This window comes from Crinia signifera, chromosome 5 (assembly GCF_055691185.1).
Source record: "Crinia signifera chromosome 5, ASM5569118v1, whole genome shotgun sequence".
NCBI lineage: Eukaryota > Metazoa > Chordata > Amphibia > Anura > Myobatrachidae > Crinia > Crinia signifera.
In genome coordinates this window covers 226,116,175-226,138,067 of record NC_139221.1, presented here as the reverse complement: position 1 = coordinate 226,138,067, position 21,893 = coordinate 226,116,175, and the positions used below count along the sequence as shown (strand labels likewise).

The window sequence follows — 21,893 nt, the reverse complement described above, 5'->3', positions numbered from 1 at the left end:
TTCTTTATGTCACTATGCAGAGGTATATTTGTCCATTGTATCCCAGTTATGTGTGCCTGATGTCAGGTAGGTGTAGGAGGCCTAAGGTTCGTTGGTCATCAGCAATTCCCACCTACTGTATCTTTTTGAGCTCCCTCTATTACCACATAGCTCATGTAGGGATCTATGGTAATTGATGTAAATGTTAGTTTCTGTTGATTTTCACCAGTTCTTTGGTTTACGGTATTAGGCACTTCAGAAGACTTATCAGAAGATCCTAAGAGAGAAGGAGAGTGCGGTTGAAGCTAAATACCAGGCCATGGAAAGGGCTGCCACCTTTGAACATGACAGAGATAAAGTGAAAAGACAGTTTAAGGTGAGTTATTCTCAGCTACAGAAAGTGTAGTGAGGACTAAATTAGGTCTCCCCAATTTTTTTTTATTTTTATCATCAGTAAAGTTTTCACATACGAAATGACATTGTATGAAACAAATACACATACTGGACTAACCTTGGGGATAAAAACATTGCAATATCTTTATGTATACAGATATAGCCCTATGCCGAGCCATCACCATTCAGTGCGTTTCTACAAGCCGCAAGAGCCAATTAGATGCATGAGTGTAGCAATGGTATCACGCAATCTCCACATATATCACATGTGGTGATTGGCGTGGCTGCATCTGTAGTTAGATGTTATGGTACTTGTGGAGTATCACGGCTCCCATCGTATGGCATCGTATGCCATATGTAGTGGCATACGATGTCATACGATGCGATACGATGTTTACCGATTTTTGAGCAAAAATGGTCAAAAATCGGTAAAACATCGGATAACATCGTATGCCATATGTAGTGGCATACGATGTCATACGATGCGATACGATGTTTTACCGATTTTTGAGCAAAAATGGTGAAAAATCGGTAAAACATCGCATGGCATTGTATGCCATCGATGCGATACGATGTTTTACCGATTTTTGAGCCATTTTAGCTCAAAAATCGTATGCGATCTCATCGGATGCCATACGATGGCATCCGATGCGATGCGATGGCACCCGATTTTGCACTGAAATGCATCAGAATGCATTGAAATGTGTATTAAAGTAGTGAAATGCCCCCAAATGCCATTTTTCATAGTGCACCACCCCCACTATCAACGTCAACCCGAAGCGTGGCGAGCGCAGCGAGCCCGCGAGGGGCGGCGGTACGCGTCCTACGACCTTTTCATACCCCCACTATCCACGTCGGCGTGGAGTTGAGAATAGAATAGTGTGGCGAGCGCAGCGAGCCACCGAGCCCGAAGCGTGGCGAGCGCAGCGAGCCCCGCGAGGGGACGCGGATACCTGTAAAGCCCGCGAGGAGACGCGTATAGCTGTGAAGGTATCCGCGTCCCCTCGCGGGGCTCGCTGCGCTCGCCACGCTTCGGGCTCGGCGGCTCGCTGCGCTCGCCACACTATTCTATTCTCAACTCCACGCCGACGTGGATAGTGGGGGTATGAAAAGGTCGTAGGGCGCGTACCACCGCCCCTCGCGGGCTCGCTGCGCTCGCCACGCTTCGGGTTGACGTTGATAGTGGGGGTGGTGCACTATGAAAAATGGCATTTGGGGGCATTTCACTACTTTAATACACATTTCAATGCATTCTGATGCATTTCATTGCAAAATCGGGTGCCATCGCATCGCATCGGATGCCATCGTATGGCATCCGATGCGATCGCATACGATTTTTGAGGTAAAATGGCTCAAAAATCGGTAAAACATCGTATCGCATCGATGGCATGCGATGTTTTACCGATTTTTTACCATTTTTGCTCAAAAATCGGTAAAACATCGTATCGCATCATATGACATCGTATGCCACTACATATGGCATACGATGTTATCCGATGTTTTACCGATTTTTCACGATTTTTGCTAAAAATCGGTAAAACATCGTATCGCATCGTATGACATCGTATGCCACTACATATGGCATACGATGTTATACGATGTTTTACCGATTTTTGACAATTTTTGCTCAAAAATCGGTAAAACATCGTATCGCATCGTATGACATCGTATGCCACTACATATGGCATACGATGTTATGCGATGGCATACGATTTTTGAGCTAAAATAGTCAAAAATCGGTAAAACATCGCATCGCATCGTATGCCATCGTAGGCCACATGCGATGCGATGCGATTTTTAGCATACGATCTGCATACGATGCAGGTCGTGGGAGCCGTGATACTCCACAAGTACCGATGTTATCCCTGGCGTTGTCTGTTTTTTCCCCTTTCAGTACTCCCCTGCCTTTTTCACTGCTCTTAGTCTTTTTGTCATTTCACCAACTCTTACTTCATCTCCGTCTCCTTTTTCTATTTATCTTATTCTTTTTGTCCTTGTATTGTCTCACTTGCATCTTCTCTCTCTTTAGCGCTCCTCCAGTCTTTCTCTTCATGTGTTATCTCTCTTCCCCCTCATCCTTCGGGATACGGTCATTTGGTCTGCAACAACTAGGCTGACAAGCATTGGGTCGACACCACTAGGTCGAAATGGGTCAAGGTCGACATGGGTGTAAGTTGACAGGTCATTAGGTCGACACAAGCATTAGGTCAACAATCAAAAGGTTGACATGGGGTTTTCACTGTTGCTTAAGCCGACATGTGCCGACAGGCGGTATTTCACGCTCTACCATCCATTAGGGCGCAGTGGGAGAATAAAATATGCGCCCGAAGCATCGCGAGCGATGTGAGACGATGCAGTGCACTTTAAACTGTGTCCATGTCGACATTCGGGTTAAAAAACAGTGAAAAAACCCATGTTGACCTTTTGACTGTCGACCTTGCCAATGTCGACCCTAATGCTTGTTTTAACCCTGTCAACCCTGTCCCATGTCGACCTAGTGGTGTTGACCCAATGCTTGTCGACCTAGTTGTCGTAGACCAAATGATCCACACCCCATCTGTCTATTTCTCTTACTAGCGGTTGATTTCATAATAAACACTATCCTTAGCATTACCTCTTTTTTCATCAATACTATTGTACTTTTTGGCATACCCTAACCTTTACTACTCCAACAGTGTTTTTAATTTTATAAGTGGCCTGTAAATCCCTGTATGTCTTTTCTTTTATAAGTTGTTATTGTTTCTATGTGCTGTCACCATAAGGTGGTATGTTATGTGGACATATGGGGAAAAACATAAGTGTTTAGATGACTGTAGTTGTGCATTATGTAGGAACTGTCTGAAAGTAACTTTTATTGACATGTGTGGGCCTTATCAGAGAGAAAGAGGGAGAGGGAGAGTGCAGTGGCGGAACTCCGGGAGGCAATGGAGTCATTTGCCGCCGGGCTCCTGGCTAGAAGGGGGAGCTGATTCCATTGCCTCCCGGCTGATGGGTGGCTTAGGGAATGGACTCAATGTGACTAACATTGAGTCCATTCCCTAAGCCACCCATCAGCCTAGAGCTGTGCCGCCAGTGTCCTAACATGCTCACCGCTGTTACTATTTTTTTTAATCTATTAATTGTATGATGTTTTGGTACTTGTTTCCTAGAACGGCGCCCACGATTTTGATCTTAGGCATCGCAAGGAAAAAAATCGCGTCGGTCGCATCGCATGCGGCCAAAAAAATCGCATGCGATGCGACCAACGCGATTACCGCGATTTTACATAGGGAACAATGTTAAATGGCCCAATTGACCCGATTTCACATAGGGAACAATGTTAAATGGCCCACAGACCCCAAATACCCACCCTGAAGTGTGAAATGGCCCCCCCAATTGTTAACGCCACCCCACGATTAATTGTCAACCCGAAGCGTGGCGAGCGCAGCGAGCCCACGAGGGGCGGCGGTACGCATCCTCCGACCTTTTCATACCCCCACTATCCACGTCGGCGTGGAGTTAAGAATAGAAAGTGTGGCGAGCGCAGCGAGCCACCGAGCCCGAAGCATGCCCCGCGAGGGGACACGGATTACTTAACATGTATTCCGCGTCCCCTCGCGGGGCTTGCTTTGCTCGCCACACTTCGGGCTCGTATTCCGCATCCCCTCGCGGGGCTCGCTGCGCTCGCCACGTTTCGGGCTCGCCACACTTTCTATTCTCCACGCCGACGTGGATAGTGGGGGTATGAAAAGGTCGGAGGACGCGTACCGCTGCCCCTTGCGGGCTCGCTGCGCTTGCCATGCTTCGAGTTGATGTTGATCGTGGGGTGGCGTTAACAATTGGGGGGGCCATTTCACACTTCATGGCTATTTGGGGCCTGTGGGCCATTTAACATTGTTCCCTATGTAAAATCGGGTCAATTGGGGCATTTAACATTGTTCCCTATGTAAAATCGGTAATCGCGTCGGTCGCATCGCATGCAATTTTTTTGGCCGCATGCGATGCGACAACGCGATTTACATTTTACCATGCATTTCTATGTAAAATCGCGGCCATCGCATCGGTCACATCGCATGCCATTATAATGGCATGCGATGTATATGCGATGCCCGCGATGGGCGCCGTTCTAGGAAACAAGTACCGATGTTTTTGACTGTAATGTTTGTTTCTTATTTTTAATTTATATTATTCATTATTTTTTTTTTATAAAATTTTGGTAATTCCAATTGTGTGGCGCTCTCTAATATGCATACTTACATCATTATTAATTGACTGTATACACTCAATTCTATATTCTCCATTTTAATTGGGTAATTTCCAAATTACCATTGGGAGCAGCCTTGAGTATTAATTTTGTGTGATCTGCAACTGTCCATTAATTTGCTAATTAATTAAACTAAATTAATTATTGCTAGTAATAGAGCATATTTAGTAACAGTTTGCGCCGATTGAGTTTTTTATTGGTGTACGTAAAGAGAGAGAACAATGACTTATGAGTGATTGCACTATTTAGTGACCTTTGTAATTTTAACTAGATTAAAGTGTTTTGGTACTGAATAGTTTAAAAAAGGTAGTAGTGATTATTGGTGCTTTGCTGCCACCATGTGGTTAAATATAATTAGATTATGATACACGCAATGTGAGATAGAGATTAAACTCACATTGTTTGAAGGTCCATCTGACCCCTCTGAATTCTCAGGATGTGTACCTTAATATTAAGAGAGAGTACTCCCAAAAGGGGAAAAAAATTGCGAGTGTAATAACATTTTTAAACATTTATTATATTACACCAAAAATAATAGTAAAAAATGGACTAATATAATGTAAAAAAAATAAAAATGCTTATCTGGTGATTTAGATTTTATGGGAAGTAGAACAGAGCTACAAATTATTGATTAACTGTCCCCTATTGACCTGTAGAATAATTAGAATAATTCTGTAAGCTTCAGATAATGAGCACAAAATCTGTCTAATAACAAAATTCTGGTGGAAACCCCAAAGATGTGATAAAAGCGTAATATAAGCCTACAAATCTGTATATACCAGAGGGTTCTGAATGTTTATGTAACTGTCTACATACCAAATTACACACAACATACATTTCCAAAATGACTGTGTGTTTATTGCATGGCAGTAATATTTTAATTTAATTACTATTTAGTATATTTCTGTGGTGTTATGCACTTGATGGCGGAAGCACTTGATGGCAGAATTTTATTAACATATTCAATCAAATGAGAGTACATTTATTTTTATAACTCTTATAAATTAGATCTTTAGAGAAACAAAAGAAAAAGAGATCCAGGATTTACTCAGAGCCAAGAGAGACCTTGAAGCTAAGTTCCAAAGACTGCAGGCACAGGGAATACAGGTGTTTGATCCCGGCGAATCAGATTCTGACGACAATGACACAGAAGTGACAGGTAACCTGCACTGTTATATGCTTGTCCATAGCATAGTGCATCACTGCATTCCTGGCACATGTGTGCTGATAGGCTTTCAGATTGTTGCACATGTGCTGTTACCTTTATAGATGAAATAACGTGACATTTCTGGAAACTTTTACTTTATCATTTCAAATATCCAATCACCTAAAAAAAGTTTTATTTCTCTTTTATACAAAGTTCCTGGCACGCAGTGCGACTACTGGACCAGTGGAGCACTAGGCAGTGAGCCGTCAATGGGCAGCATGATGCAGCTCCAGCAGTCATTCCGCGGCCCAGAGTTTGCTCACAGCTCTATTGATGTTGAAGGGCCATTTGCTAATGTAAACAGAGGTAAGTCAGCTCACATTAACTGTAGGACATGCGAGTCATGACTCAGAGTATCGAGCAGTTTGCACATTTGCAAAACCATGTATCGCTGCAAGTGAGGCACATTTTAAACCAGGCTTGCCTACCCTCACAGAATTGCCGGGTGGCTCCCGAAATTTGGGTCCCCCTCCCGGCCCCCCAGGAAGGTAGGCAAGTCTCCCGCATCAGCCACGCAGCCCCCAACACCCCTCTTCCCCGTTACACTAAACCCATTTTTCACGGGTCCGCGGCAGGGGCGGGGCTAGAATTACACTAATTTCATCATTGCTTTTGGCTGGTAGGAATACAATTAATTCCGTTTTGGAAATATTGAGTTTGAGGTGGCGAGATAACATCCAAGATGAAATGGCTGAGAGGCATTCAGAGACATGGCCCCAAACCAATGGAGACAACTCCATTATGTCCAACATCGCTAACTGCTTGCCCATAATTGCATGTGCACCCCTTGTACTGCAACATCTGTTGTTCCAGGAGCAAATAGCTTTGTTTACTCCCTTTTTTATTTGCCGTCTACTCTGTTTTAGAGCATCTTCCTTGCAGCTTACATTATGATCACTCAGCACAGTGGTTAAATGCACTGGAGTTTGGTTCACGGTGTCACGATCCGAGCTGTCAGACAGACTTTCTTACCGGCTAAGTGCCTCCGCAGGTTCAGCTTGCGGTCCAGACGTCATCTCTGCCGGCCTCCTGTCTCCCAGTGACAGTCCCCAGTGCACGGCAATCCACCTGTCCGCCGCCATTGCTCCCAATATCCAGCATGGTGTGCACAAACACACTTTCCCGCCATAGCAGACATGGGGGCTGCCATGTTCTTCCCAGTCACATGTCTGTGCTGTCCAATCCTGTTGGTTCTGATCTCCCTGTCATACTTCCTCGGCCAATCCTGGCCACCCAGTGGGGATAAGTATGCTGGGAGCTCTCAGAACCATTGCTAGTGCTTCAGTTGTCTCCAGTGTATGGTCAGCTGTCCTTGTCTCTGTACAAGTGTATTCTCTGCTGGTGTTGTCTTCCATGCTGCAGTGTGTTCCAGGTTGTTCCATCTCCTGTGAAGTCCAGGTTATTCCACCGCCTGTGATCCTGCCTCTACAGCCCAGCGACCAAGCCTAGCTCCGGGACTCTGGTCCTTCCGATGCTCCAGCATCATCCACCATCGATGTTTCATCCCTAGTCCGATATTCCGGATCTCCTGCTTCCGTCCGTCATTCCGGACCCACAGTCATCTCCCGTCCGTCATTCCGGACCCACAGTCTCCTTCCATATCCGATACCCGAATACGATGTTCCCACATCATCATCGATAGTCCGATATTCCGGATCTCCAAGCCAAGCTTCCGTCCGTCATTCCGGACCCACAGTCAAGCTCAAGTCTTCCGTCCGTCATTCCGGACCCACAGTCTTCACATCCGATGTTCCACCATCGATCCCACATCACATCACATCTGTAAAGTATTGCAATCTGCATGAACTCTGTTATTTCTCCTGCATACTTTACTGTCTGTTTATATTACAACCATCTGCAAATAAACTCCGGTTGTATTTTACCTCTGACTGCTTATTGGCTCTGGGTGCACTGTCGCGCACTCCATGCGCAAGGGTCCTCTCCAACCTCCCCGGTCCAGGTCCCCACCAGAGGTCTCAGTCTCGTCGACTAAGCCCCCTGGTGTAACAGTAAGCACTAGCCAAATGGATCCAGCCGCAAACCAAGCATCTCCACCCAGCCCTGTACAGCAACTGGCTGTTTGCTTGGATCAGCAAGAGGCTGCGCAGAGCCAAGTGATTCATTGTCTGCAAGATCTGTCTTCCCGGCTGGATAAGCTACAGACCACTCTCAGTGGCCCTGAGCCTGTCAGAGAACTTCCAAGTCCAGTTCATCCTCCTGTAATGGCTGCTGCACCTCGCCTTCATCTGTCTGTCCCCACCAAGTATGATGGGAACCCCAAGACCTGTCGAGGTTTTCTCAATCAGTGTGAGATTCACTTCGAGCTGCAACCCAGCAACTTCCCTACTGAAAGGGTCAAGATCGCCTACATCATCTCCCTCCTGTGTGGAGCAGCGTTAGAATGGGCGTCTCCCTTATGGGAAAGATCTGATGCCATCCTGTCCAATTACAAGGACTTCGTGTCAACATTCCGGCGTATCTTCGATGAGCCTGGGCGATCAGCATCTGCCTCCACTGAACTCCTCCGTCTCAGACAGGGATCCCGCTCCATCGGGCAATATCTGGTCCAGTTCCAGATTCTGGCGTCTGAACTCTCCTGGTGTGATGGGTCCTTATACGCAGCTTTCTGGCATGGCCTATCCGATCGTATTAAGGATGAACTCGCTACCAGAGACTTACCCTCAGGTCTAAATGACCTTATATCATTGTGTATCAAAGTAGACCTACGCTTCCGAGAAAGGGCTGTAGAACGTCACAAGAGCGCTCCAGTTAAAGTGCCAACTCCTCCACCTTCTTTACCCACTGCTCCCGCAGTCCATTCCAAAGAAGAACCAATGGAGATAAACCGCTTCCGTTTGTCTCCCGGAGAACGTCGACGTCGTCGTTTGGCACAGCTCTGCCTGTATTGTGCCGATCCTGCACATCAAATTTCTGCATGCCCAAAGCGTCAGGAAAACTCCTCCTCCTAGCCCGTCAAGGAGAGGGTAGGCTAGGAGTAATTAAGTCCTCTCCATCAGCAACTGATTGTGTCCTTCCAGTTTCCCTACAAGTTGGTCAGCATTTCAAGACTGTCTCCGCACTTCTTGATTCCGGTGCCGCTGGCAACTTTGTTACTGCAGAACTGGTCCGCAAGTGGGGGTTGCCCACTGAAAGTCTTTCCAAGACTGTCTTCCTTACTGCTGTGGATGGCAGTAGGATTCCTGATGCGACAGTCTCCCGCAGAACTTTGCCACTTACAGTAAAAGTGGGAGTCCTGCACACTGAACTTTTGTCCTTCCTGGTTTTACCCCGAGCCACTCATGCTCTGGTTCTGGGTTTACCCTGGCTTCGTCTTCACAATCCTCGTCTTGATTGGAAGACATCGGAAATCCTTTCCTGGGATCCTTCCTGCTCCGGTACCTGTCTCCAAAAGGTACTCCCAGCTCGTCATTCTTCAGCCGATGCAGCAGACCTTCCGCCTCTTCCCTACCAAGAGTACTCAGATGTATTCAGCAAGTCTGGCGCTGATGTCCTACACAGACCATGGGATTGCCCTATCGAACTTATCCCAGGCAAAGAACCACCCAGAGGTAGAACCTATCCTCTCTCTCTTCCAGAGACTCAAGCCATGACCAATTACATCAAGGAAAATCTGGCAAAGGGATTCATCCGTCCTTCGACTTCTCCTGCTGGCGCAGGATTCTTCTTCGTCAAGAAGAAGGATGGAGGCCTACGTCCCTGCATTGATTATCGCGGCCTCAATGACATTACAGTAAAGAACCGATATCCGTTGCCCCTCATCACCGAGCTGTTTGACCGTGTCAGCGGTGCAACCATCTTCACGAAACTCGACCTGAGGGGTGCATATAATCTCATCCGCATACGAGAGGGCGACGAGTGGAAGACGGCGTTTAATACCGGAGACGGCCACTATGAGTACCTCGTCATGCCCTTCGGGCTCAGCAATGCCCCAGCCGTGTTCCAGCACTATGTCAATGAGATTTTTCGGGACATTCTGTATCGTCATGTAGTTGTATATCTCGATGACATTTTAATCTATGCCAATAACATCACAGAACATCGTTATTGGGTCAAAGAGGTTCTGTCCCGGCTGCGAGCTAATCATCTCTACTGTAAACTGGAGAAGTGTGTCTTCGAGGTGAAGTCTATACCCTTCCTAGGGTACATTGTCTCCGGTTCTGGTCTTCAAATGGATCCAGGAAAACTGCAGGCCATCCAAGATTGGCCAATTCCCTCTTCGCTGAAAGGTATTCAACGTTTCCTGGGTTTTGCCAATTATTACAGAAAATTAATTCGTAATTTCTCGTCTATTGTGGCTCCCATCACTGCCTTAACGAAAAAGGGGTCTAATCCAGCGAAGTGGCCGGCAGAAGCCATCGAAGCCTTCCATCTGTTGAAACAGAGGTTCACTTCCGCTCCTGTTTAAGACAACCTGATACCACCTTGCCCTTTATTCTCGAGGTTGATGCCTCCTCCGTGGGTGTTGGGGCAGTCCTCTCGCAGAAAGCGCCCGATGGTCGTCTTCATCCCTGTGGGTTCTACTCCCGTAAGTTCCTGCCTGCAGAGCGTAACTATGCCATCGGTGACCAAGAGCTTCTCGCCATCAAGTTGGCATTAGAAGAATGGAGATATCTTCTAGAGGGCGCTGTTCATGAGATCACAATTATCACAGACCACAAGAATCTTCTGTATCTCAAGTCTGCTCAATGTTTAAATCCCCGTCAAGCCAGATGGACACTTTTCTTTTCCAGGTTCCGTTTCAAGCTGTCGTTCTGTCCAGGGACACAAAACCGAAAAGCTGATGCCCTTTCCCGCTCATGGGAGCAAGAAAGTGAGTCCAAGTCCACACATCAACATTTCATTATTGATCCAGTGGCCTTCTCCGCAACGAGAGTTTCAAATCTCACGCCCCCTACAGGGAAAAGATATGTAAAGCCAGCTCTAAGAAAGAAGTTGCTCTGTTGGGCGCATTCTTCAAAATTCGCTGGCCATGCAGGCATTCAGAAAACTTACGAGTTTATCACCAGGTCCTACTGGTGGCCGTCCCTCAAACAGGATGTACAGGACTTTGTTTCCTCTTGTGCTAAATGTGCTCAGCACAAGACCAGTCGTCAGTCTCCTCCTGGGCAATTGATGCCACTGTCAGTGCCACATCGTCCTTGGACGCACATCTCTATGGACTTTGTAACTGATCTTCCAGAGTCTGACAAGTTCACCACCATCTGGGTGATTGTTGACCGGTTCACCAAGATGGCTCACTTCGTTCCCCTCACCGGTCTTCCGTCAGCTTCCAAGCTGTCCCAGCTCTTCATCAAAGAGATATTCAAGCTTCATGGGCTGCCTCTTGAAATCATCTCCGATAGAGGAGTCCAATTCGTAGCCAAGTTCTGGCGAAGCCTGTGCTCCTTGCTTCAAATCAAGTTAAAGTTTTCCACAGCCTACCACCCTCAAACCAATGGCCAAACGGAGAGGGTGAATCAGGACCTTGAAGCATTTCTCCGCACATATGTCTCTTCTTCCCAAGATGACTGGGCTCAACTCCTTCCATGGGCAGAGTTCTGCCATAATAACCAATATCATTCTTCATCAAATGTCACTCCATTCCTTGCCAATTATGGGTTTCATCCTCGAGTTCCTGACTTCACTCTGCAACCTGTGTCCTCTGTTCCAGCGGTCGACACGACCATCTGGCAATTCGTCAAATCCTGGAAGCTCATTCGTTCTTCACTTCTGAAGGCTTCAAGCAGGTACAAAAAATTTGCCGACAGGAAACGCAGAGCTGTGCCAGCCCTCCGTCCAGGAGATCGTGTCTGGTTGTCAACCAAGAATCTTCGATTGAGAGTGCCATCGATGAAGTTCGCTCCCCGATATATTGGTCCTTTCCCAGTTGAGCGAGTCGTCAATCCAGTAGCTTACAAGCTCAAGTTGCCGCCCTATTTGAAAGTGCCAGCTACATTCCACATTTCGCTGCTCAAGCCGCTGGTTCTGAATCACTTTCATTCCAAGCTCCCCAAGGCTCCTAAGGTTTGCACCCAGCGTGGAACAGAATATGAGGTCAGTAAAATCTTGGACTCTCGCATCCGATATGGTCGTCTGCAATATCTGATCGATTGGAAGGGCTACGGCCCCGAAGAGCGATCATGGACCAATGCCATCGATGTCCATGCTCCCAGACTCATCCGGGCGTTCCACTCCAAGTTTCCCCGCAAGCCTAAAAGGTGTCCTGGGGCCACCCTTAAAGGGGGGGGTGCTGTCACGATCCGAGCTGTCAGACAGACTTTCTTACCGGCTAAGTGCCTCCGCAGGTTCAGCTTGCGGTCCAGACATCATCTCTGCCGGCCTCCTGTCTCCCAGTGACAGTCCCCAGTGCACGGCAATCCACCTGTCCGCCGCCATTGCTCCCAGTATCCAGCATGGTGTGCACAAACACACTTTCCCGCCATAGCAGACATGGGGGCTGCCATGTTCTTCCCAGTCACATGTCTGTGCTGTCCAATCCTGTTGGTTCTGATCTCCCTGTCATACTTCCTCGGCCAATCCTGGCCACCCAGTGGGGATAAGTATGCTGGGAGCTCTCAGAACCATTGCTAGTGCTTCAGTTGTCTCCAGTGTATGGTCAGCTGTCCTTGTCTCTGTACAAGTGTATTCTCTGCTGGTGTTGTCTTCCATGCTGCAGTGTGTTCCAGGTTGTTCCATCTCCTGTGAAGTCCAGGTTATTCCACCGCCTGTGATCCTGCCTCTCAGCCCAGCGACCAAGCCTAGCTCCGGGACTCTGGTCCTTCCGATGCTCCAGCATCATCCACCATCGATGTTTCATCGCTATTCCGGATCTCCTGCTTCCGTCCGTCATTCCGGACCCACAGTCATCTCCCGTCCGTCATTCCGGACCCACAGTCTCCTTCCATATCCGATACCCGAATCCGATGTTCCCACATCATCATCGATAGTCCGATATTCCGGATCTCCAAGCCAAGCTTCCGTCCGTCATTCCGGACCCACAGTCAAGCTCAAGTCTTCCGTCCGTCATTCCGGACCCACAGTCTTCACATCCGATGTTCCACCATCGATCCCACATCACATCACATCTGTAAAGTATTGCAATCTGCATGAACTCTGTTATTTCTCCTGCATACTTTACTGTCTGTTTATATTACAACCATCTGCAAATAAACTCCGGTTGTATTTTACCTCTGACTGCTTATTGGCTCTGGGTGCACTGTCGCGCACTCCATGCGCAAGGGTCCTCTCCAACCTCCCCGGTCCAGGTCCCCACCAGAGGTCTCAGTCTCGTCGACTAAGCCCCCTGGTGTGACACACGGACAGTGCCATATTTATATGCTGTTAGTATGTTCTCACTATATAGTACTGTCAGCCACATCCTTGGTGGAATGCGATGCTGCCAGACTTACCAAATCCCAAAATGCAATTCTGAAGATGGCTGTAGCTCATTGTGGCCTCTGGGCTACACTGCACTTCCTCTGAAACCCTTACTGGAAACGGCCACTGTGTATGTGCGGCCTGTGGGACCTTGCAGCAACCTCGGCTCCATACTCCACACATCACAGGGACGAGCTCCATCCTGCGGGAGCCAGATAATACATCCTCCTGATGTAATTGCATTCTGTAATGCAGTTTTGGGTGCTAATGTCACACCCAGATTGCATTTGCAGGAGCATTCAATGGAAGTTGAGCACAACCAAATAGTTATCAGTAGGTACTATCTGCATGTAATGTCTGGCACAGTGTTGGAGACATGATACATACTGTTCTTTCATGTCTTTATAGATGATTGGGATGCAGCAGTCACCAGCTTGCTACAGGTCACACCCCTCTTCTCTCAGTCTCTGTGGAGTAACACTGTGCGTTGTTACCTAATAAACACTAAGGATACCCAGGCTGAATTGGATATTTTCCTAAGGGTGAGAACTAATATAAATGAATCTAATACACTTTTCAGTCATCTGTAACTAGGAACAGTCATTTTTATGGTGTGCTTGTAGGACTACTCCCCAAAGCTTCAGAGGATTTGTGAAACGTTGGGCTATTTTTTTCAAGCGGTGCATTTCCCAGAAGAATGCGAAAACCAGTATGCTGCCGTGCGGAAGATGGAAATCGAGAAGAGCTCCATGGTTATATTATTCATGTGTTCCTCGTTATCCAGGTAGGACTTGCATAGATGTAAATGGGGGACCCCAAACCCTCACAAGACAGCAGCTGTCTCTCCCCTACTGTAGCTCTGGTCAGGTGTAGACTATCAGATAACCATTGGAACTCTCGATGATTGAGGGGTATTCAATGCCGCGGCGAGCGGCCGGCGAGGGGGTTAAACAGCGAGGATTGCTGAAAACCAGCGATCCTCACTGTTTAACCCTCGCGCCGGCTGCTCGCTCTATTCAACGTACTGGGGAAATCCTCGCCGTCACAGGACGGCGAGAATTCCCCAAAACAGCGAGACCCGCGGCTGCTGCAGAAAACTCGCAGTTTTTAGCCGCGGGTCTCGCTGCTTCTGGAGCCGCATCCGCCAATTCCCCCTCGCTCAAAAAATGGAGCGAGGGGGAATTGGCGGATGCGGAGGCTGTGTTGAATGCTGTCAGGGTGAGTGGTGACAGCGAGCAGGAAGACCTGCTCGCTGTCACCACTCGCAAACAGCATTGAATACCTGCGAATGTGCTAAATGAGAGGGCCTACCCATGTAAAGAATGTTGCTTTTCAAAAACTTTACCTACATGACAGCAGGTTTCCAAACCTTGCAGGGACTACATACACACACAACAGTCTTTTTTGTCTGCATTAGAAAATCCTCCTAATTAATTACATCTTGCCAACGCAGTTTTTCTGCAAATAGAGCAACAGAGTCTCTCTTTGCTCATCATAAGAGCAGTATGGTACTAACTTACATAGCACATCGCCATACCAAGAGTGTATCTTTATAAAAATATTGGTCCTGACAGCATTTGCAACACTTTCGCTAAACAAATATTGGGGCATCAAACAGTAAAATCGAATAAATACAATCACTCACACAACACGTGCCTCTCATTTTTATTATACTGTTCAATGTTTGTAAAAGTTTAATTGTGTGGTTCAAAATTTCACCTAAACGGTTTTTATAATATAATAAGTAATAGGTAAATTTTAAGTATCCTTCTTACTCTTATTTTTCTTTCTTTTTTGCCTGTTGTAGGGTGTGTAAAGCTGTCTGTTACCTTAATAAATTTACAATTTGCACATCCAGTGCACCGAAAGGATCCCACAGTCTTACTTGTGTAGGATGTCCTTATAGATGTTTTTCTCCTATCATGTCTTTGATATTTTCTGCTGGTTAATGTATTGATTGATTAGTGTAGACCTGCGACCCACGGCATAATGTTGTACTATAGTTTTGTAATCTATACAAGAAATGTTTTGGCTGGCCTTCTTCCAATTTTTGGATAAGGAGATGCATGATACATACAGTTAAATATTCTTACAGACATTTTTTCATGTTTTCATTTTTGTAATTTTTATTGTTTATTTTTCATTATTTCTCTATATATCTCATAACCATCACTTTAGGTGCTAGTGTGTGGTGACCTTATGATGGAGCCTAGTAGCGCTTTCTCAAAGGGAATGTATTGATCGTTCCGCATTTGGTGAGTGATATGGTTCAGACTGTTTTGATTACATTCGTTACTATGGTAAACGGAAGTGACGTGTCACCCCTGCACCAGGGAACCCACGTACACTCCCCGTTGCAGTGCATGGTCGGACGGGACCAGTTACTGACGTCAGTGACGTGCGCAGGAGATGGCGTCTGACGTTGGTGATGGGAGACGGAAGCCGTGCACACGCGGGAGAGTGGATGGGCGGACAAGGTGTAGGACACAGGTGAGTTATCACAGTTTTCTCTATTTAAGCATCGGTATTTTGTAGACACATTTGTCAGACTTCCCTTTGAGAAAGGTGCACAGAGCACCGAAACGATCCGTCAGGGACCTGTACTGACATCAGCCACGGGGGCTGCTACTCACAGTAAGACCTGTTTGCCTGAGGGTGTTGGACACACATTGTCCTCTATGCTGTCTATTGCTGTTACCCCACCGTGATTGCTGGACTTGTCTCTTTGAAATCTTGATGCTCATAAAAAGCTTGTTTAAAAGCCCTTTGTCCTGTGCTGGTTCTTCCTTGAATAGGAACACAGTTCTCTGCTCTGGGAAGGCAATCAATTATATATATATATATATATATATATATATATATATATATATATATATATATATATATATCTGGTGCAGAAGCAATTCCAAAACACCTTCTCCCTTCCAAATACTGCACTAGAAAAACAATGTCAATTATAGTGTACTAAATTAGACATTTGTAGGGTTAAATATTTAACTGGTTTTGCAGTGTAAATGATTGCTGTTTAAAAAAAAAACTGGAAATGTCTTACCAAATCTCTCACTTTCTTAATCTCTCATCCTATTAAATTTAATTACAAATATTTTGTTTTTGCAAAACACATTAAGGGAGATGTATCCAATTAGCCAAAGTAATTTACCATGGCTAATTATCTCCCCAGAGGGTATCCTATTAGCCAAATTCTGGCACTTATTAGGGGTTCCATAATGCCTGCCCCAGGTAGGCAAAACCAAATCCCTGATAAAAGCTCTTTAAATTCACAATCACAGCATTGGAAACACATAGGTCCTTGGCTTTTTGCGGAACCATTGTGTTATTGTGCGGTATAAGGCTATTTGCTGCATGGAAAAACAGCTATAATTGTATAGCCCGATAATGACCATCAGGCAAAAATCACATTATTTTTGCCATGCTGTAATTTACTAATAGGATAGGATAGTGGCCTTAGTGGTGAAAAATCTGTTTGTGTTTTAAAATGTATTTATTTATAAGTCTCCATAAAACTTTATTGAATTATGATCTCCTGACACTGGTCTTTTAGAAGACCATTATACCATGAAGTATTATTATAAATAAACATACAAACAACAAGAAAAAACAAAAACACAATTTCAAAAGTATGGAATGCATTACTCGGGCCATAGCAATAGCTCAGTAAAAATGAGTACTAAAGGTGCCCATACACGTTACAATAATTGGATGTGTTTTGAATTCAATCGCATTGCATGCGATGCAATCCGAAGCAGGTTCAAAAAGTATGTGATGCACATGAAATACATAACAGATACTTCAGGTAATTGAATGCAGTCAAGTGTGTGAGGCTCGGGGGGGAATCAGGGCCCATCCTGGTATGGGCAATACAAAAAGGGGCTAGAGCAAGGAGATTTGTAACCTAAGGTGTGTAGGAAGGGCCTCTTCCAACTCCAAACCAAAAACAGAAATATGAGGGGTCAGAAGAGGAATGGAACTCCCGTATCTTGGACACTGGATGTAACTCCACTCCCCATTCTAATTTACAAAATAGCACCTAACTATCCTTGGTGTGCCTAACCTATTCTCTGTGTACCTAACCTATCCTCGGTGTACATTTGACCCTAACATTGTTTCTAACCCACAATGTAGCTCTCTGTGGGAGGACTGTAAGGAAGCATTCCTGAAGAATACTGAGGCAAAGCCTCGGATTGTTTATCACAAAATTGAGGATGGCGACAGCAGTGCGGACTGCATGCAACAGCTAACAGAGCATGATCCAAATAAAGCAAATAAAACTAAGGTATGAAGTGGGGCAGCAATGATTGGATACAATTTCCAGATGATATATGTTATACAGTTTATGGGGTAAATGTATCAAGCAGTTGTTTGGTTAAATTGCCACTTTTGGCTAGTTCTCAATATGTTAGATTTTTTTTAAAGTAAAAACTGCCAGAAAATCTCTGCAAGTGACCCTTTCTGTCCTGACGGGCTTCAAATCTTCATCCCAATTGTTTTACGTGAAAACTAATAATTAATATAACTAATAAAGAACAATGTTGTTGTTGTTATTGTTGTTATTACTGTTATTATGCCATTATCAGGGGTGGATAGGTAACTAAGAGTAGCCCTGGAAAAATTTATAGAAGTGGCCTCATGTGGGCGGCACCAAATCAAATGTAGGTGGGACCAATACCAAAATAGGTGAGATTAATACATCACTACACCTGGGTGGAAGCCATTGACAGTCTAGTGCCTCAGACCTTTAAGCTGCTGTGATAAACCACAAACCTCCACATTTCACATAATACCCCACCTCCCCTGACTGACTACAGACCCCAAACCCTCCATCTAGCAAACAACTCATTACTATAACCCCAAATATCACAAATATTCCTCACCCAGTGGAACCCAGAAACACCCCAGAAATTGTTACACCCTCAGATAGCACACCATCCTGTCTTATTAACTGATGTCACAGTGGATATAGATTGTTAATTACCATAGATGAGTATTTGCAGCATCAGGTACTCTTCTCTGTGAACAGGCAACGGTTGCTTGTATGGGACAGGAGGGGGACAGGGCAACAACTCCGGAACTGTTCTCCCTATAAATAAAAGGGCACATATAATTACTGTGTTGTCAGATACATACATTACTATATGTCTGACCCTGAATTCGGATGCGTTTTCCCTTCAACTCCCCCTGGACCTTCCCGGGAGTGATTCCATACGATTTTGTACTCTGTGCAACATAAGATATATCTAGCCACGATAAATTGCATGCAATATATCTTGTGGAATACAGTTGTACCATAAGATATATCTGATGGGCTGGATTAGGGGGCTAAATCAATACTCATGGGACCGCGCATCGGATCAGATGGAGAACACGTCTGATTTGCCACTTTACACACGCTATATTGCCCCGAAAGGTCAAATTGAATTAAATTGTGCAAAATCGTTGTAGTGTATTGGGGCCTAAAGGAGCACTAACTGTTACTGTTGGGAAGGGAGGATTTATTTTGTCCTACACAATTTTACTATATAATTGTAGCTTCCGCTAAACGTTATATAGTTAAAGCTGGGTACACACTAGAGCGATGATGGCATGATATGTAGTCTCCAGCCGAATCATCTATTGGCCAGATCATCTAGTGTGTACGCCAGGCATTCGCTCTCAACTTCGTCAGGCTTAATATGCAGCACATCAAATCTGATGGTGTATATAGTGACCGATGTCATGTAAAAAGGAGCGTTCTGTCGCTCTGTCCTCCATTACATCTGTCGATGTGTACTCAGGTTCTGACATCAGGTGACATATCAGCTGGGAACACACCGCTCCTGTGTATGCAGCTTTAGGGTCTCGGAACTGTCAATTAGGGAAAAACCTGCATCCTTGATTTATCCTATGTCTGTTCTTGCTGACTATGGTAAGAATTGTCTGACTACGGTAAATAATTGTGCTTTCGCTCTAAGTGGGCTTTCTGTGGACATTGGTGGCTGTGGGCCTTCTAAAAGTATTTTTATGTAACATTATTATTTCATCTTAGATACAGTATGTTTTAATTGAAATGAATAACATTTCCTGTTGATGTAATCAGCAGACTACTAATATATATGATGTGATGTATGTTTCAGATCATTGACCATTGTGGAGATCCGGAAGAAGGAGCATATAAAACATTTTGTCAAATAGAACAAGTTATACAACAGGTAATTAAGGACAAACATAGTGAATAAGCAAAAGGAGACCATTGGGTACTTATGTAATATCTGGACTCCCGTTTTTCTTAGGATACCGCGTCCCCTCGCGGGGCTCGCTGCGCTCACCACGCTTCGGGCACGGTGGCTTGCAGCGCTCACCACACTATATAAAATCAACACCATGCGTGTTTGGATAGTAGGGGTCTGACAAAATGGGGTGCATTTAACATGGGAGTCCAGATAATACATAAGTACCGACCATTGTATAAATCAAAGAATAGACAATGATAGTTATGTAACAATTCTGTAAACATCACAGTTACCTTAAGATCACTTAATGAACCTAAAATTAGCTTTTTAATCATAACAATAAAGGTTACAAAGGAAGACCTCTGGGAGTTTTAATAAGCATCCATCCTGTAAGTCACTATAACCAATGACTAGGCTGTACTGCTCTGGCAGACTGGGCTGCATTTGATCCATCTGCCACTGCAACCCCCCCCCTCCCCCACTACCATATGTCACTTCCACCACCGTGCCATGTATAACTCCAACCATCTTACTGACCATACACATCAAAATGGCTGGCAGTAGAGCAGGTTCCAAGCCAGCTACATGGGTCCCTCTGTGTCATAGTCTTGTTGGTAACCAAGCTCTGTCTATAGGGGTCGAGGTGGTGTGTCATTAGAATTAATAATTGTACATATGTTATAAAAGTTATTAGCTAGTAGCATACCTCCTCCAATATATTAAGGAAGCCACTGTCCAATAATGTGATTCTCAATGTGTACAGCAGCATAATATTTACTGAAAATCTGCACTGTGTCAAGGATATTACAATACTCTATAAAAGCCTCATAATTAAGACAAAAATATACAATATGACAATATATCAATCAATAAATGAGAAAAACACATAAAAGGCTAAATAGTCATAACATTCCTATTAATATCATAAGGTCACATTTGCATGTTTTATCTCATAAAAAAAGATTATTACCTGCATGAAGATATGGTGACCGGTGCACTAATTAGCATTTGCTGTCCTATTGCTGTCCTATTCATTAAACCATTCCAGGCATTTATGCCTTTGCTTGCACGTGCAATGTTCTAGATCAAGGCTTAACTATATTGCTCTGGGACCCCGTCAAACCATAAAAATGATTACAGGAGCCCAGCAAGTTACCGCAGAATGCACATACTGTCTATGCTCAGTGCTCCCCTCATGCTACCCTGCTACTGCATACCTGACATCCCCTCCTGATGCCTTTGGAGGAACCCTTCTTACTTGCAAAAGGTTTATCACAAATTCAGAGTCCTGCACATTGAGAGCTGGCTCCTCTGAGTCTGACTGTGGGCTGCCTGTTCCATTTGTAAGTCTACTACAGGTCAGAAGCCATAGAACGCGAGAGCGCACTTGCTGCCAGCTGTATGCCCCTTGTGGATATCTGCATGTAGATGAGGCATCCAGGAACGCAGCCAGCTTGTGACACTCACAGCAGTGGCTGCTAGGATGGACAGGAGAGGCAGAGCACTGGGGTTGGGCCAGAGCTGCCTGATGACTCCTCAGATCTCTAAGACGAGGAGTCTAAAGTAACAGACAATTCATCTAATTTCTCAGAGTCCTTGGATCACTGTCTGAAAGATTAGCGGAGTCATTAACCTGATGGTCAGCAACATGGAGTCGCGAACCCATAGTGAGGTGGTTGAGACCCACAGTTTCAAAACCACTGTTCTAGATAGTAAGAGGTGATCTTCATTTACAGGACTTGCTGGGTGGTGAGATCTCAGACCCTGAAGCCAAGGATGACCCAGCGGTTCAGGAAGATGATGACTTTGGAGATGTGCTGTGGGATGTCCATGATGAGCAAGAACAGATGGAGGCTTTCCAGCAGGCCTCCCACTCCACGTGTGAGCTGGGCTTTGACAAGGTGAATGAACATTGCTTAGTAATTAATGGTAAACAATGCCTATTGTTTTTAAGTTAAAGAATTGAATACTTTTGCATCTGTTCACTTTTTTTTATAGTTAATATCAAATATTTAGCTGTAGATTATTATTGCTTCATAGTTTTGATAATTCTACTAGATTATTCCTTTAGATGATATTGGTCCCGATTTAGCTATGCCATAAGAAAATATGCAGGAGTCCTGTTTAAATAGACGCCTCCTGCCACTTTCTGTGACCCCCTATTGTGTCCAAAGATGCAGCATCAGATCACTCTGTGTTAACATTGGCTATCTGAGTAACGCTTTAATGTGTACTTATTGTTTAATTTTTTAAGTACATTTACAAACTGAACTCTGGGGATCAGTTCTGTATTTCTAAATTAAATAAACTGTTACCAAATGCTCATGGCAAATCATTTGTGTCCACTATAGATACTGGGTGCAAAATGCTGTACACAGGTAAAGCAGCTCATTAAGCAACATTTCTGCGGTGACTCATTCAGCTTACCTACATGCTTAATGCTGCAGTGGTCCTATGTGTACAGAGA

General features: G+C 45.0%; 1 protein-coding gene across 1 annotated transcript in view; it reads left to right on the top strand.

The window, feature by feature from the left end:
• NPHP3 (nephrocystin 3) overlaps positions 1-21,893 on the top strand; it is a 60,718-nt gene that overhangs the window by 4,669 nt on the left and 34,156 nt on the right. The window contains exons 3-10 of the mRNA XM_083188586.1: positions 230-355; positions 5,624-5,774; positions 5,976-6,128; positions 13,608-13,741; positions 13,823-13,983; positions 17,343-17,493; positions 19,331-19,405; positions 21,163-21,327. Coding sequence (XP_083044712.1) covers positions 230-355; positions 5,624-5,774; positions 5,976-6,128; positions 13,608-13,741; positions 13,823-13,983; positions 17,343-17,493; positions 19,331-19,405; positions 21,163-21,327 — 1,116 coding nt within the window. The remainder of the gene's footprint in view (positions 1-229; positions 356-5,623; positions 5,775-5,975; positions 6,129-13,607; positions 13,742-13,822; positions 13,984-17,342; positions 17,494-19,330; positions 19,406-21,162; positions 21,328-21,893) is intronic.